This window comes from Bubalus kerabau, chromosome 22 (assembly GCF_029407905.1).
Source record: "Bubalus kerabau isolate K-KA32 ecotype Philippines breed swamp buffalo chromosome 22, PCC_UOA_SB_1v2, whole genome shotgun sequence".
NCBI classification, from domain to species: Eukaryota; Metazoa; Chordata; class Mammalia; order Artiodactyla; family Bovidae; genus Bubalus; species Bubalus kerabau.
In genome coordinates this window covers 44,044,978-44,061,922 of record NC_073645.1, presented here as the reverse complement: position 1 = coordinate 44,061,922, position 16,945 = coordinate 44,044,978, and the positions used below count along the sequence as shown (strand labels likewise).

The 16,945-nt window shown below is 38.5% G+C and overlaps 1 protein-coding gene across 16 annotated transcripts in view; it reads left to right on the top strand.

Annotated features, from left to right (window-relative positions):
- ATE1 (arginyltransferase 1) overlaps positions 1–16,945 on the top strand; it is a 163,872-nt gene that overhangs the window by 16,303 nt on the left and 130,624 nt on the right. For 9 of the 16 annotated variants that reach the window (XM_055559998.1, XM_055560011.1, XM_055559999.1 and 6 more), the window contains exons 7-8: positions 1,675–1,803; positions 2,731–2,859. The exons of 1 other annotated variant lie outside the window; for it this stretch is intronic. In XM_055559998.1, coding sequence (XP_055415973.1) covers positions 1,675–1,803; positions 2,731–2,859 — 258 coding nt within the window. The remainder of the gene's footprint in view (positions 1–1,674; positions 1,804–2,730; positions 2,860–16,945) is intronic. 6 more of the 16 variants (XM_055560008.1, XM_055560005.1, XM_055560002.1 and 3 more) reach the window with 2 other exon arrangements.

Below are 16,945 nucleotides of genomic sequence, written 5' to 3'. Positions count from 1 at the left end.
AGAAATAGATCACAGTAGGCAAATCACTGTTTCAATGATTTTGATATTCTGGTCTTGATCAAGGGAACAAATGGTATTACCTATGCAAGCCAGCAGTTTAGACATATTATAAATATAAATATGTCTGAATTTAGACAGTTTATTTTTTTTTGACAGTTTAGACATAATATGAATAGTTTTAGAGTATTCCTCTTATTTTTCCCAAGTCGATTTACATTCTAGGTTAAGTCTAGGTTTTTCAGTATTAGTTTGATATGTTTATAAAATTTTTTTCTATAACATTTGCCATAATGATTTCGTTATGTTCTCCTACTTGGTTAGTAACTGGTCAGCCTTTGAATTGATAGCTTAATATCATTTAAGAATATCACTTATCACTGAAAACTTGATGTTAAAATTTTACATTTTGCTGCAGTTTAAACCTTAGGACGGTATATATTCTTAGACATAAGTTTTGACAATTTTGATTATTATAATTCCTTGGCTGCTCTATTTTGGTATTAACTTTCTCTTTCCCAGATTGTAAAAAGAATGGAACTTACCACTTGAAATACTTGATGAAGAGTCTTTTAGCTTTATTAGTAATGTGTTCAGGGCAGCAGGTTTCACCCAATACAACACTTCTTCAGTGGGCAGCTTTTAGTTTTTAATTAATTGGAGGATAATTGCTTTACAGTGTTGTATTGGTTTCTGCCATACGCTAGTGTGAATCAGCCAAAAGTACATGTGTGTCCCCAACCTCTTGAGCCTCCCTCCCACCCTGTAGGTTGTCATAAAGCTCCTTGTGTTATAAGCTTTTATTCTTTTAATATGATATCCAGAATGGATGGATTTTTGTTATCCATTAGGTGTCACTCTTTCATGAGAACAACTCCTCATGGCACAAACAAGAAGTTTCCGGTTAGGCGTTTCTATTATATTACATTTGATTTTGTATTTTACTATTCTGTTTTGCTAACATATTTTAACTGGTTAGTGAATAAGATTAAAGAAATGCCATCCGTTACTATGTACAGTTACCACGTGTTATGCATCCTCATTTTACATATGAGGAAACTAAGGCACTGAGAGGTTAATTTATTCACTTGACTAAAATGATAACTTTGAGATTTGTGTACAGGGAACCTGACTTTAGAGTCTTTTTAAAGTATGCTATGGAATAGGAACAGTTTTTGAAAGTTGTCTTTTATACTTACATTAAAAAGTTGTAAGTTTAGAGTTAATAATGTATGAATGAGTGTCCAAAAAATATATTCAGATTTTCAGTCTTTTGAATTGTTTTACTAAAGGTAAGTTGTGTACAGCTAATATTAAAGAGTATTTGTTTGTGTTTGTCTTTTGAATGCCAGAACTAATCTGTTGTTTTATAGCTGAGGCAGTCTTACCTAATTCAGTCAAAGAGCTTAGTCTTAGAGTTTGGACAGGAGCCTCTGCCTTTAATGAGAGAGATATATATATATAGACTCTGTTAATGAGTCTGTAATTTGGAGAAATAGCATTTTTCTCTATTTATTAACAGTTGATCTTTAGAGTTAAAATATTGCTGTTACATGTTTCTGCTTTAATATTTGTATTGAAACTTTTGGGTCTTTGAGGGTGGGAGTAACTGTTAATGCATATTCCATGGAATAAATAAATGAATTAATGAACATTGTTTTTTACCTCCTTCTGAAGGTGAGGGTGGTGAGATCATCTCCACCAAGTTCACAGTTCAAAGCCACATTTCAGGAGTCTTACCAGGTCTATAAACGTTACCAGATGGTTGTTCACAGGGACCCGCCCGATAAACCAACTGTGAGCCAGGTCAGCAGGGCAAGTGTAATGTTTCTGAACAAATGAAACTTCCCCTCTATTTGATATCACTGTGTGAATTCTTGGTTTATGTGCAGTGCATTTTATTTATGTTCAATTTGCAGTATATCTGCAAAGAGCTAGGACTGTGGAATAATGGACATTCTGAAAGTGCAGATTTTACCGCAGGCCATGTTAAGTGCCTTTTATGTATAATTTCAATGTGGAAAGTAGCACATAAAATGAAGTATCTCTATTTAAAAATCACTGTGTTTAGATGCATTTACTTAAGACTCAGTGAAAAACAGATCTCTAAATTAAAATATTTATTGGGAAAAGAAAGTTTAAAAAAAAATCCCGGTTTTTATGATAGCCATACTTTGCCCAGCACAGTTAACATGCTTTATCTCCATGTAGAAGTCGTGAGTAGAGAGAGTTCCTAATAGCTAAATTACTCTTTATTGATGTACAGGCCGTATACAACTGAGTAGGACTAGAATGGATAGTAGCATGTTTTAATTGAAGTTCTCATATGAAGTCCTTGATTTATAATTTATTAATCAAATTACCCAAGAAAAATCTGGAAGGGGAAAAAGCCCTTAATATAAGTAGAAGTGACAGCTAGTGTCAGTTACCATGAGCAACAGTATTGACTCTGCTATACGCAGAGAATTACATGGGTAAAGGGAAAAATTAAACCAAATAAAAGAAATTGTCCCAGCCCTTGTGAGTTTAAATTTTTCATAAATATCGGTGTAAAGTTCATGCATCAGGCTCTGTGGTCGTCATCCTGTTCCAAGGTTTACTCATTTTATAAACAATGCCAGTGCTGAGCTTTGCAGTGGATTTGCGGAGATCTTACTCTAGCCTCACCTTCAGAAGCATGTCATCAGTTAGAGATGTTTCAATAGCATTGCTTGTATTTTCCTTGCTCTGAAGGTGAGGTTAGTACCCGTCTCCTTTGAGGACCCAGAGTTCAAGTCGTCCTTCAGCCAGTCATTTTCTTTGTATGTCAAGTATCAAATGGCCATACACCAGGATCCGCCCGATGAATGTGGGAAGACCGAGGTACCGTTCACTAAACGTTTTTTCCTATGATGAGGTTGTCTGTGAAGGAGCATACTGCATAACCTTCTCATGCCATTTTCTTATCTGTTACATGGAGCTGATGGTCCTTGCAGGGTGTACTCCTGAACTTTTGTGAAAACGAGTCATACATGTGATCATTTTAAATCCCTCAGAAAAAAAGGATGTGTTCTTACTCAGTGTTCTCTCCAGGAGCCCGAGTGTCACGTGTTTACAGATCAGTCGTTGGGCTGTCAGCCGACGTCACTGGATGCACTGTGCGTGCCAGGCTGTGTGCCACAGCCCACGGGGAGGTGGAAAAGATGAACAGGAAAGATGAATCAGTGAACAAATATAGTTTAACAAGAAGCACGTGGAAAAAACTGAATACGTTGAGGTTCAGTTCAGTCGCTCAGTCGTGTCCGACTCTTTGTGACCCCACGGACTGCAGCATGCCAGGCTTCCCCGTCCATCACCCAGGGTTGAGGTTGTATAGAGCATTGTTTGACAAGCCTTTATCGAGGGCCTGTGTTTTCCAGTTGCAGATATGTAGATGAGTAAGAGATTGCTTACTTTTCAAAGTTGGACGGTGATGTCTTGGAAGAAAGATGCCAACAGATGCAGAAGGATTGAAGTTTTGATTTTTGTGTCTTTTTAATGACACAGAATGTGTTAGCTTAAAAAAGATGGTTGATAGGGCAGGAGGTAATGCTGCATATTCCCTGTGAGAAAGCTGACTCTGGGTCTCCCAGAGCCTTTCTAGCTAAAGTGTAGTCTGTGGACCAACAGCATCAGTGTCACTGGGAACACAGAATCTCAGGTTTCCCTTCAGACCTACTGAATCAGAGTCCGCATTGTGAACTAGGTCTCCAGGTGATTTCACATGCACATTCCGATTTGAGAAATGCTCCCACAAATTCCCTGTTGAGACCTGCAGCAGTGCGTGGTAGCATTTATAGATAACAGATTCTGCCAGGTCTCCTTTGATATTCTCAGGAGGTCTTTATTCCTTTCTGCACATTACTCTTTCCTACTACTCTTGAGATTCTGGTCTTGTGCCTGCCTGCTTCCCAGGTATGGATAGTTGGGCCAGAACACGTCTGATGTGTTCCTGCTAAACTTCGAATGCTCCCCCCAACCCCTACTCCAATTTTGGGCTTCAGGCCTCTATGGAGTCCATTCCATTGGGGAAACAGATGCGTAAGCAGTTCCAATGCCATTCGAGTTAGCTGATGGATTAGTAAGGAAAGCCACCTTAGTGTGAGACTGGAGTGAGGGAGGGTTTTCTGAAGGAAGTGACATCTGAGCCAAGTCCAAAAAGATGAGTGCCACTTAACATCCAGGCAGGCTCTAGGGCAGTGTTGTATTTAGGCTTAAGGTTTGAGTTTTTTTTAAATAGCTTACATTTACATTCACTACCATCAGCAGTACGGGACTCTGAATACGTGATTTGATTTTGTGTTTACATTGAAATACATAGTGGATTTCTTTATTATAACCAAATCAGTTCAGTTCAGTTGCTCAGTCCTGTCCGACTCTTTACGACCCCATGGATCTGCAGCACGCCAGGCTTCCCTGTCCATCACCAACTCCGGAGCTCGCTCAAACTCAATGTCCATCAAGTTGGTGATACATCCAACCGTCTCATCCTCTGTCGTCTCCTTCTCCTCCTGCCTTCAGTCTTTCGTAGGTTTGCCTTAATGATTCATTTTGTAGGATCATATACTTAGAGAAAATTCATACTGGTGGAAAGTTTGTGACTGTTTAGTGCTTTGATTTCATACAAGTGAGTATATTTGGCTTTGATAAAATTTTTAACTTCATTCATCCTGTTTTATTTATCTTGCATCTAACTGAATTCATATGGAGTTTTCAGAAATATTTGAAATGATACTGTTTTTTATATGGGTCAGTTTGTCATGTCTCTGAAGTAACATGAGATAGCATTTCGTAAGTCGAGACTGTGCTGTGCTTTTATTTCTTTATAACAGTTTTGTTGTTGTTTGGTCACTTAAGTTGTGTCTGACTCTGCGACCCAATGGACTGCAGCACACCAGACTTCCCTGTCCTTCATTGTCTCATTGGGGTTTGCTCAAACTCATGTCCATTGAGTCGATGATGCCATCTAATCTTGTCATCCTCTGTCATCCCCTTCTCCTGTCCTCAATCTTTCTCAGTGTTGGGATCTTTTCCAGTGAGTTGGTTCTTTGCATCAGGTAGCTCAGTTATTGGAGCTTCAGCTTCAGCCTCAGTCCTTTCAATGGATAGTCAGGGTTGATTTCCTTTAGGATTGATTGGTTTGATCTCCTTGCTGTCCAGGGGACTCTCAAGTGTCTTCTCCAGCACCACAGTTATAAAGCATCAGTTCTTCAGCACTCAGTCTTCTTTATGGTCCAGCTCTCATATCTGTACATGACTACTGGAAAAATCGTGCTTTGACTCTATGGACCTTGGTTGTATAATTCACATACTATACAATTTACCCATTTAAAGTATATGACTGAATGGTTTTTAGTATATTAAGAGTCATGCAACCATTATCACTAACACCAGGTTTTCATCATCCAGAAAAGAAACCTCATCCCCAGAGTGGTCACTCCTCATTATCCTTCGGACATCCCAGCTCTAGGCGACCATATTCCAGTTTCTGTTCCTGGATTTATTTAATCCGGACGATTCAGGTAGATGAAATTGTATCATACTAGTCTCTTGTTGACTGGCTTCTTTCGCTTAGCATGTTTGCAAGCTTCATCCATGTTGTAGCATGTGTCAGTAGTTCATTCCATTTGTGGCTGAATAATATTTCGTTGTATGGATATACCAGATTCTGTTTCTCTGTTCATTCATTGATGGGCATTTGGGTTGTTTTCATTTGGGGCTTATATAGAAAGCTTTGCTATGGATATTCATGGACAGGTTTTTATGTATTAATAGGCATATGTTTTCATTTCTCTTGGGTATATACCTAGGAGTGGAATTGCTAGGTCATAGGAACAAAGAAATATAAATAAATAAATAAAAACTCTGTGTTTACCTTTTGAGGAACTGCTGCCATACTGTTTTTCAAAGTGCTACCCTTTTTATATTCTTGGTCATCCGAGTTGGTGTGAAGTGGTATCTCATTGAAGGTGTGTTTATTTTTTTGGCTGCACCTCAGCACATTCCCCAACTAGGAATTGAACCTGAACCCCCTGTGTTGGAAGTGCAGGGTCTTAAGCACTGGACCACTAGGGAAGTCCCTTCATTGAGGTTTTGATTTGCAGAGGAAATGGCATCCCACTTCAGTATTCTTGCCTGGAGAATCCCATGGACAGAGGACCTTGGCAGGCTACAGTCTGTGGGATCGCAAGAGTCAGACATGACTTAGCGACTAAATGGCCACCACCGATGGCTAATGATATTGAGCATCTTTTCACATGCTTTTTGGGGCAGTTTATATATTTTCTTTGAGTAAATGTCTGCTTACATATTTTGCCCATTTAAAAAAATATTAGAAAAATATTAGATATTTTAAAGTAATAAAATATTTTTAAAAGATTAGAAAATATCTCCCATTCTGTGGATTATCTATATCTTTAGTAGGATTTTTTATTTTAAAATCCATTTTGTTTGATATTGGTATAGCCATTCCATCTTGTGGTTCCTGTTTGCTTGATATATCTATACTATTTTATTGTCAGTCTGTTTGTGTCTTTGAGTTTCAAGTATGTCTCTTTTAGTCACTGTGTATTTGGGTCTTGTTTTTTTGTTTGTTTTAATTTGGAGGGAGAGCAGTCTCTTCCACTTAGCTGAAGTGCTTAATCCATATTTAATGTTGTTAATGATGGAGTTGGATTTACGTCTTCATTTCACTTTTGTTTTATGTTTCATGTCTTTCTTCTTTTATTTCTTTACTGTTTTCTTTTGCACTAAACGAATATTTTCTAGTGTAGGATTTCAGTTCCTCTAATTTTTTCACTATGTATTTTTGAGATGTTCTCTTAGTAGCTTCTCTAGGCTTACCATACACCTATTGACTTACAGGAGTGACTTCAGATTTATGCCAGCTTGAGTCCAGTGAGGAATAAAGTGCTATTGTTGTTGAGCTGCAGTCCCTCCTCCCACTTTGTGTGCTATTTATAATTTATATATGTTGTGATCTCAATATATGTTGTTTAGTTATTACCTTATATGACTTTATGTCTTTTATAAAGCTGAGAGGAGAAATAGGAACAAGTATTTATTTATGATTTGTTAAAATTAACCTTAACTTCATTTCTGGTTCTGTTCATCTATTCCTGTGTATTCGAGTTACCATCTAACGTAATTTTCTTACAGTAGTTCACCTTTGTTTCCATCCACCTTCTTTATGATGTTGTCAAATATTTTACTTTTCTATATGTTACTGTCCCAACAGTGCAATTATATACATATCGTTTGATGCATTTGGTTTTAAAATCAGAGGAGAAAGGAGAATATGCATTTGTATTCGAGAAGCCTCTGATGATACTCCCTGAAGTCTCAGCCTTGGGCATTGCACTGTCACCCCACAACGACAATGGTTTTAGTAGTGTTCTCTTCGTCTCTTTCCCTGATCTCTCGGTTAAAGTGTTTGTTGCTTCACATCTAGGTCTTAGGCTCCACCATTTGCTGACTGGTTGCTGTATTTTCAACAGTGCCCTGGAGCATAAATTGCTCTGTAGTTTGATTTATTAAATTTAGTTGCCTTTGCAGCTTCAGTTCTTGAAGCCAGTCTTTGAGGTTTTTTCCTGACCCCATGCTTAGTTGCTCAAGCCGTGTCCGACTCTTTGCAACCCTTTGGACTATAGCCCACCAGACACCTCTGTCCATGGGATTTTTCAGGCAAGAATACTGGAGTGGGTTGTTGTTTCCCTTCTCCAGGGCGTCTTCCAACCCAAAGATTGAACCTGTGTCTCCTGTGTTGCAGGTGGATTTTTTACCTGCTGAGCAGTCAGGGCTCTTCTTCACTGTCTCTTTTCCACTTTCTTTCTGATAAACCAGCTGGCCTACAGTTTAGCTTGAGAGATAGTGAGAGAGAGAGAGAGAGAGAGAGAGAGAGAGAGAGAGAGAGAGAGAGAGGATAGAGAGGAGGGAGGGGGAGGGGGAGGGAGGGGGGGAGAGAGAGAGATTGTGTTTGTCTTTGTTCTTATGGCCCTCCTGCGCCCCCTTGTGTCCATGCTTTGGAGCTGCGAGCAGGGACAGTTCCTTTCTGCTTTATGAACAGGGCACTGGTCAGGAGCTTGGTCCTAGGTCTGATCTTTTTTAGGTAGATTATTAAACTTGGGGCTCATGAAGAGGGAATTTTAAGACCTGTGAGCTGCCCTGATGGTAGTTCTGTGTAGGGAGATGGTCACTGCTTCAGGTCACTCCTTTACTTGCTGGCTTTTTATCCTAGAAATTCTTCCTTCACTTGGCAAATCCTTGCTCACAGAGAGTCAGCTCTCTGTGGTGCTGGCTGCCTAGAGAAACTGATGTGGACATGCTGCTCTGCTTCTCAGTCTCCAGGTGTGGCATTCTTGTCATGGAGTAAGAGTGTTCCTTGTACTTGGCTACCGTTTTCTATGTGAGTAACCAGCTAGTGTTCCAGTGCTCAGAGACAGAAAGAAAAGCCAGAAAAGTTCTCGTCTGGAAAGTTCAAATGATCTGACCTGCTTTCCTGGCTCCAGGCAGCAGCTCTCTGTTTTGTGGTTTTGTCCATATAATGGGCCAAACTAATTTAATTATGTTCAAGAAAATACATTTTTGCTTTTGTTGTTCTAAAACATTTGAAGTAAATATCAGTCAGCATACTAACTTGGGAACTTTAAGCAACCATATCAATGCAGAAAATCCATTTTTAACTCTGTTGATAACTGTAAAATAAAATCACTTAGGCACCCCAAGAAGTAAGTTATTTTCTGAGAGATTTGATGAGGATATAAATAAATACAGATTGCTTTGATATCCAGAATAGCAAGTTAGTTCTTTTTAGTAACATCTTTAGAAAAGTAGCACATAATTGCAGAGGGTGAGATTGTATGAGACTTCATAAATGATTCTGTATGTTTGTTTCCATTACTGTTTTCAGTCATTCAGGTAGATATCAGATTTTCAGAAAATAATACTATCTAGATAAAATAAAGCAAGAGTAATTTGTGACCTCTCTTTTGTATAATACAATATAAAGCCAGCATTTAAGAATCTTTATTTTTCAAAATACAAGTAATTCCATAGGATACAAATATGGGATTTTTAGCTAAAATTTTATTGATGTTATAGATAATACCATTATCTAATAGTATTAAGTGCCAGTAGATCTCAGCTCTTCTAAACTGTGTGAAGAACAGGCTGTAGCCATAGCTCCAGAAGTCGCATTACAATTCTGAGGCATTGGCTGAATTGTTTTCCAGATTTTATTATGGACTTTTAGACAAAGGGAAATTGAGAGAATAGTATACTGACTACCTTTTTTCCGTCATCTAGATTCAACATGGGTTAGTTTTCTGTGTTTGCTTTATCTCTTTTTGTGTGTTGAATCATGCTTTTTTTTTTTTTTTTTCTTGATTGGATGTACTGTAGTTTAGTCAAGCAATCCCTAGTTAATGGACATGGGACTTGTTTCTAATCTTCTGCTGTTTTAGATAGTATACTTTTGTCATTGTGCCTTCGGGTGGAGGTGTACTTTTTGCTTGATCTGACCTAGTGCATCAAAGGACAAGAGCTCATAGAATTTTGCTAGTTATTGCCAAATTCCCTCCATGGTTGTACTGTCTTTACTCCAGAGTATGAGAATGTCTTTCTCCATAGCACTCCCAAACGAGTTGGTCTCAGACTTTGTGGATTTTTCTTTCTTTTTTTTTTGTATCCTTAGTTAGTTTATAGAGTATGGAAAGGGTGTTAGGAAGAAGTGTCTTATTTTGGATGACCTCTGTGATTATAAGCTGAAACGTATATAAAGAATTTTGTATTTATACTTTATATAGTTTAATGAAACAGGTGAGAGACTGATGCTGATGGAAACAGAAAAGTGGAAAGAATTAAGCAGAAGCAACAAAGGTTCGTCTAGTCAAGGCTTTGGTTTTTCCTGTGGTCATGTATGGATGTGAGAGTTGGACTGTGAAGAAGGCTGAGCGCCGAAGAATTGATGCTTTTGAACTGTGGTGTTGGAGAAGACTTTTGAGAGTCCCTTGGACTGCAAGGAGATCCAACCAGTCCATTCTGAAGGAGATCAGCCCTGGGATTTCTTTGGAAGGAATGATGCTAAAGCTGAAACTCCAGTCCTTTGGCCACCTCATGCGAAGAGTTGACTCATTGGAAAAGACTCTGATGCTGGGAGGGATTGGGGGCAGGAGGAGAAGGGGACGACAGAGGATGAGATGGCTGGATGGCATCACTGACTCGATGGACATGAGTCTCAGTGAACTCCGGGAGTTGGTAATGGACAGGGAGGCTTGGCGTGCTGTGATTCATGGGGTCGCAAAGAGTCGGACATGACTGAGTGACTGATCTGATCTGATTCTAAGGGATCATGAAGTCGACAGGACTGTTGTCCTAAGTAGGAATATTTTTAATGATGAGGTTTAAAAATAATATTTCTAAGAATGTCTTTAATGACTCAACATTTTTCTCAATTAGAATAGGGATCTGCTGTATTAAATTTAATGAGTGAATTCAGGTTATTTCCTTAATAAAACTCTTAAGCATCAATAGATTAGACCTTGTCTGGTCTATAAGAAGTCTGCACTCAAGAGGTTGGCTTACACTGTGTCCCTTTCTGTCCTCATTGTAGGATAATCGTGTGATGTGATTTTGTGTTTATATGTGTGTATATCATATCATAGTTGCATTATTATAGAATTAAAGGGAATTTAAATTTTAAGAGCAGTATATATTCCTATCTCTCCTTTTTTTTAAATATATATCATTTAGTGCTTAGATAGTTTGATACAGAACAACTTTTCTTCTCATTTTGAATTTGGAGGTACTGTATATACAACTGAATACAAAGAGGAACGAAAGGTATCAAAACCAAACTTGTGATTCTCTGCTCATGTGACATAAACCAGCTTTGTATATTGCCTGAAATATATTTGGGCTTAGTATGGAAAGTAAACCTGGCTTGAGTGATTTGCTCGTAAGTCACTGTGTGGCAGTATATTGGGCGTATCCAGTGTCATGCGGGGAGGGCCCTCTGGTGGCACCATTGTTATCTGCCCCCTCTTCATTGCCATCCACTCCTTGGTTGGGGTGAGGGGCTGGGCAGATGCTGCCTTTGGGTTGTGACTCCTCTGACTTTCTTCTTCTTCCAATGTGTTCACAATGATCTTTCTTGAACTGCTTGTTCTGTGGCTTTGTTATCTGCAGTGGACACCTGCCTACTTTCAATAAGTCACTTTTACAGGTCTATACTGGGCTTCCCTTGTGGCTCAGCTGGTAAAGAATCTGCCTGCAATGCGGGTTCAATCCGTGGGTTGGGAAGATCCCCTGGAGGAGGGAAAGGCTACCCACTCCAGTATTCTGGCCTGGAGAATTCCGTGGACTGGATAGTCCATGGGGTTTGCAAAGAGTCGGACAGGACTGAGCGACTTTCATTTTCACTTTCATAGGTCTGTACTACAGAGAACTTCCTCCTATAAGTGTGCTGTTCTCTTATCTAATTAAACAGAGGAGGTTCTCAGGCTTCATGGTCACCCGTTCCATGTTTTCATTTTCCCTCTTATTATGTCACACATTCACAAGTTAGTGACAAGAAAATACGGTAGTGGGAGATGAAAGTGGTTTATCACTTGCTCGATGTCTTTGTCAACAGTAAAGTCACTTTTCTGGCATAGGTCACAGAGCCCATCATCTTGGTTTCTGTTCAGATTGTTTGAAACACGGTGCTCTTTGAATCTATGGATGAAGATAGTGGAAATGTTTTCCTAGGCCACACGTACACAACTGAATAACACCAGACAGTTACTCTGTTTGTAGATAGCCATGACATTGACAGTGTTAATTACCATTTATTGTTTTTTTAAAGAAATCTTTAAACAGGCTTTTTTAAAAGAAAAAGATGAACTAAGTTTGTTTTTTACAGTAGTTTTAGATTAAGATTTTTTGGAAAGAAGTTCATATATTATTTGAAAGACATCAGTAGGATTAATAAATAAATCTGAATTATGTATTTTTACTTTAATTTTATAAAGAACCTTAAAATGGAAAATTTCAGGCGTTTGTAGAGGTAATAGTACAGTGAACCCCGTGTGCCCATTGCCCAGCTTCAACACTGTCAGCACTTAGCCTTATTTCCGCTTGCCACCTTTTGTTTGTTGTCCCTGAAATTATGCTCTTTTATCTATAAATACTTTTTTTTTTTTACTTTTAATTTTATTTTATTTTTAAACTTTACATAACTGTATTAGTTTTGCCAAATATCAAAATGAATCTGCCACAGGTATACATGTGTTCCCCATCCCGAACCCCCCTCTCTCCTATACTTTTTTTGTTTGTTTATTCCATCAGGCAATCATATAACTTTAAAAATTAACAGTGATTGAGGTCATTTCATGCTATCCTGCTTTCTCAGAAAGCACTGTTTTCTAAAATTAGTTCAGAGAACTTACTGTGAGAGACTCACACATCAGGAGAGCTCTACTTCTGAGGGATATTTATTTTGGGGAGAGTTGTCTTAGAGTCCGGCATAAATGATAAGACAGTAAGTGTGGTAAAGAGAAGGTTGCCATGGGTCTCTTTTGACCCCGTGGAGAACTGAAAGGAAGCAATAGTATATTGAGAATACCAGACTGTTGTCTCACTCCAGCCACCAGGTGGTGCTCTAAATACAGAACAGGTTTGCTCTTAACATCAGGCTCAGTCCCCATGGGATGTGTGTTTACAGCTTAAGAAGTATGGATAATGCTTTTCTTCTGCCATAAGAATTACTTTGCATTGAGGCATTGAACATGATAATTACAAATGATTCTTTGCTCGTTAAAGATGTAAGTATTTTCCAGAACTTAACCTAGAGAGAAGCTTTTCAGACTTGTTTTCCCTTAATAGCCTTACTCTATGTATATGAAAATAATAACAACAGCTTATGTTTAGAAACTTATTCAGTGTATTGTACTGACATTTTCCTTCAGTTATGTGGAGAAACCAGACAATTTTGCATAGGATAGATATATACTGTTGTATAAATACCTAACTGTCACAATCAATAGAATTTGAGTGATGGCAAAGGGTGAGCATTTTGAAATCTTAAGATATTTTTTCAGGCTACTTTTTGAGTAAAGTAGAGGGCTTGAAGTAGAGGGCAACATTTGTACAATTTAGTCAAAAAAGCCGCGTTCTGTGAGCAGCCCCTAAGTCAGGACAGTTTTGTGTCATAGTCTCTCTTGAGGTGTGCTGCATAACATTTTTTATTAATAATAGTTAAATTATGAAAATTTTAAAATCATTTACTTAAATTAGAGCAGAGGCCATGGTTTTATCCCCATGTCATCCTGTTAATTCTGAGGAAGACGCATAGGGGTAGAGTTAAACCAGCGGTGGGAACATTTTTTCCTTTAGGTCAAGAATTTCCAAAACTTGTCTCAGATCATAAAATCATAGCCTCAGATCATAAAATCATAGCATCATAAAGCATTAGAGATGGAAGGACCTTCATGGTTGTGTAGAGGGTATGGATTCACTCCTCTTACTTAGAGAATTAATTTGTCCAGGGTAACACAGGTGGTGAGTGGCAGAGCAGTGTCTCCAAATTTAAGAGCTTTTTGCACTAGATCTTGGTGTTGCCATGTGAAAGCATAAAAGTGGGCCGAAACAATTAACCTCAAATAACCGACACCAGTGAATGAGCTGTTCAACATAAAGCAAAATTTCCAGACAATTGAAACATTTTCATTGTTAAGCTTTTATGTATTCTGCTCGTTTGAAATGAGTCTTTTCCAAATGTGTCGTGCTCTTCTCTGCCTCCTGTCCCAGAGCGCTGAGCAAGACGTGCGACAGTGGCACTCACGTCCTCAGGCACGTTCTGCCATCACAGCGTTTCTACGTACCACATGCCCTCACACCAACTGCTTTTTTTCCCCTAAAGTTACTCTATTTCATCCTGTTTCCCTTCTCTTTTTGCACTTGGTTTTTGCGGTGTTTGTCTAGTTTGGCATTCTTGCCCTGCCTCATTTGTGGTTTCTTGATGTGTTTGTAAAAATATTTATTGAGCACATGCTGCATGCCTTGTGGTGTCTGAGAGGCATTTGCTCTGGTCAGCGAATGAGTGAGCGAGTCAGGTCAGTGATCCCTTGCTCCTGTGGCGCTCACACCCTGGGGTGGGAGGGAGTGCTCAGAGGTGGTCATTTGAGAGCAGCTGTACTAATGAGCAAATTACACAGTGGGTCAGCAGCGGGGAACTAAAGGAAGGCAGAACAGGTGTAAGAGAAGAGAGGATGGTTTAGTTACTGGCTTGGAAACTGGATCACCAAGTTAATTGTTAGTAAAGTTAACTAACAGTCAAGGGGAAAATGGAAAAGGGAGCTGGAGGGTTTCCTCTGCATGCTGGGACAGAAGCACTAGGGCATGCCTTTTTGAGTCCTCATTTTAACCTTTCTTGCTTTCTTCTGGGGTTTGAATGTCTGAAATTCAAGAGTAGTTTGCTAATTGATCTCTAGTTGAGGTATACTTTAATATAATAGTTTATACTTAATATGTAGCTACTTATCCTGTCTTCTGGAAGCTGAGGAATGAGACTGTGAGCGGGATGTTTGGTGTCAAATTTAACGTGTGGCACCGAGTGGACTCTGATTCTTGATTAACCACCTGCAGGAGGAGAGACGTGCCCTGTGATAAATGATCTGGCTTGAACAGTGTGAAGATGATACGAGTACTAGTAGATAGCCTTGGTGTGTTTATCGTTCTGGACATTTTGGATGAGAATATCGATGACAGGTAGTCTGAGGAGCATCACAGGTAACAGTGTGGACTCGGATCAGATACTTGCCTTAAGTCTCATCTTTCCCACTTACTACCTGTGTTGCTTGGAGCAGGTTTCTGCTTCCTCTGCTTCCAGTCTTCAGGTTCCTCGTTTGTGAGCATGGGGAGAACAGCACATGGGGCTCATGAGAACTAAGTCAGGGTAAAGGTGCTTGGTTAGATAATCATCAGCTAAACGAGTTGCTGGGCTGTGGACGATGACAAACCATTTGGAAGCATCAGAGACACCGAGCTCAAGGGCAAACAAGTGATACTTCTGGTTCATCCAGCCAGCATTTGCAAATTATAGTTTTCCTCGTTTTGTTCTTCCATTTTAATTCTTAGATTTGTTTGAATTAAAAGATTGCATATGTTTTAAATTTTAATATTAAATTAGAATTAGTTCTTTCAAAAGACAAAAGTAGTCATACTCAAAACCATTCAGTTTGGTTCATCAACGTGTAATTTTACTCTTTAAAATCCTATTATACCACCTGCAACTTCTAAAATATATCATTTGATGAAGATTCATATGTATATTTCTTAATTGCCTTACTTAGAACTGGAAATAAAGGACTGTGGATGTTTCTGTGCCTTGCCTCTGGTGGTGGAGCTTCTTGCTTACTCTGCGAATAGATCCCTCCTTTTGAAAAATAAGCTATATTTTATTAGACCACCATAATCTATGCTATAATTTGTGTTCCTACACTGATTTATAAAAATTCTTTGCCAGAGTCAAAAGAAATGCACAGCGCAGAGTGCCAGGAATGGAGTAGATGCCCAGTAGAACATTCATTGAATGAATGGGCAGCTGAGTTGACCATTTTTCAGAAACAGCTGGAGAGAGAACTCACTGTTGCCAAATGGAAAACTACAAGAAAGAAAATGTGTTCTTGAAACCTGTGATGTGAAACCAAAGGAAAATTCATATGATGTCAAAGCTCTTGACAGTTGTCTTGTACGAAGTAAAAGCTGAGGGAGAGTATTGAGAAAGTTAAGTACATTTTAGTGTGTGCAAAGCTCACGTGAAAGGGATCATCTTGTTGGGAGCAACGTTGCCGTTTGTCTGTAGTTTTTGTATTTCAGGTCTGCTTTTTCCATTAAGTCTGAGGAGCCTCTGGTTTTACGACCTCCTGGTAATGACTTGACAAGTGAACAATGCAACCTATTGAGGACTGGCTGGCCTAAACAAGGAAAGTTTGTGTTTTTGCTGTGGAAATTCATTGATATGCCAAATAACTTAGCTAACTCCTTGCATGATTAAAAAGCAGTTGATTTCCTTCCACTCAGTAGTTAATTATAAAAGTAAAATATATACATTATATATGTGATTTTAAAAATCCAGAATATGTCTAGGTCTATAAATATTGTCTGTAAAGTAACATATACACTGGCTTTTCCATGACAGTCATTCTAGAAATAGCTCAAAGTTTCACACTTAGAGTGGCTCCTGGTCTGTGGAGGAGTGTGATTCTTCTGTTCAACCAGATATGTAAATGTGTGATTCCCAGCATGTTCCAGTCACTGTGGTAGGTCCTGGGGATGCATAGATGAATAAGACATGGTCCTCTGTGCATTTTAACTAACCAGTATTTTAAAGACTTCTTTTCAGAAGTTTGCATTAATGTTTAAAATGTTAAAATAGCAATAATATTTAAAGAGTATTGGAAATACGGGGTTGCCCCAAAAATTCATTCAGGTTTTTCCATAGCATCTTATTGAAAAACCCAAATGAACTTTTTGGTCAATCCAGTATATGTACCTGGCATGATGTGGAGATATTTGATCTTGCTTGGAATTGGTTGGTCTGATACGTATGTGAAGTAGTGCCTATAACCATTATTAGTATGGTTGTTAATATAGTCAAGTATTTTTAATAATAATTCAGTTGCTGATAATAAATCCAGTTTCTTAGTGCTGTGGTCAGAGAGCTTTTAAAGTAATTTTATTTTGGCTGTGCTTTCTTGCTAATTTTTATTTCTAGGTTTTGTGGTATTTTCTGCTATCCCTAATTCATGTCATTCAGATTTTTGAAAGATACCCATTTTTCAAGGTCAATTTGAATCCTTTTTTCCACTTAGTGCCATTTAAGTGATACCTAGTTTTGTCCTCAGTAATCTGTTGAGTAGTTGCTCGTCAGAAATAATATTGGAAGTTTCTC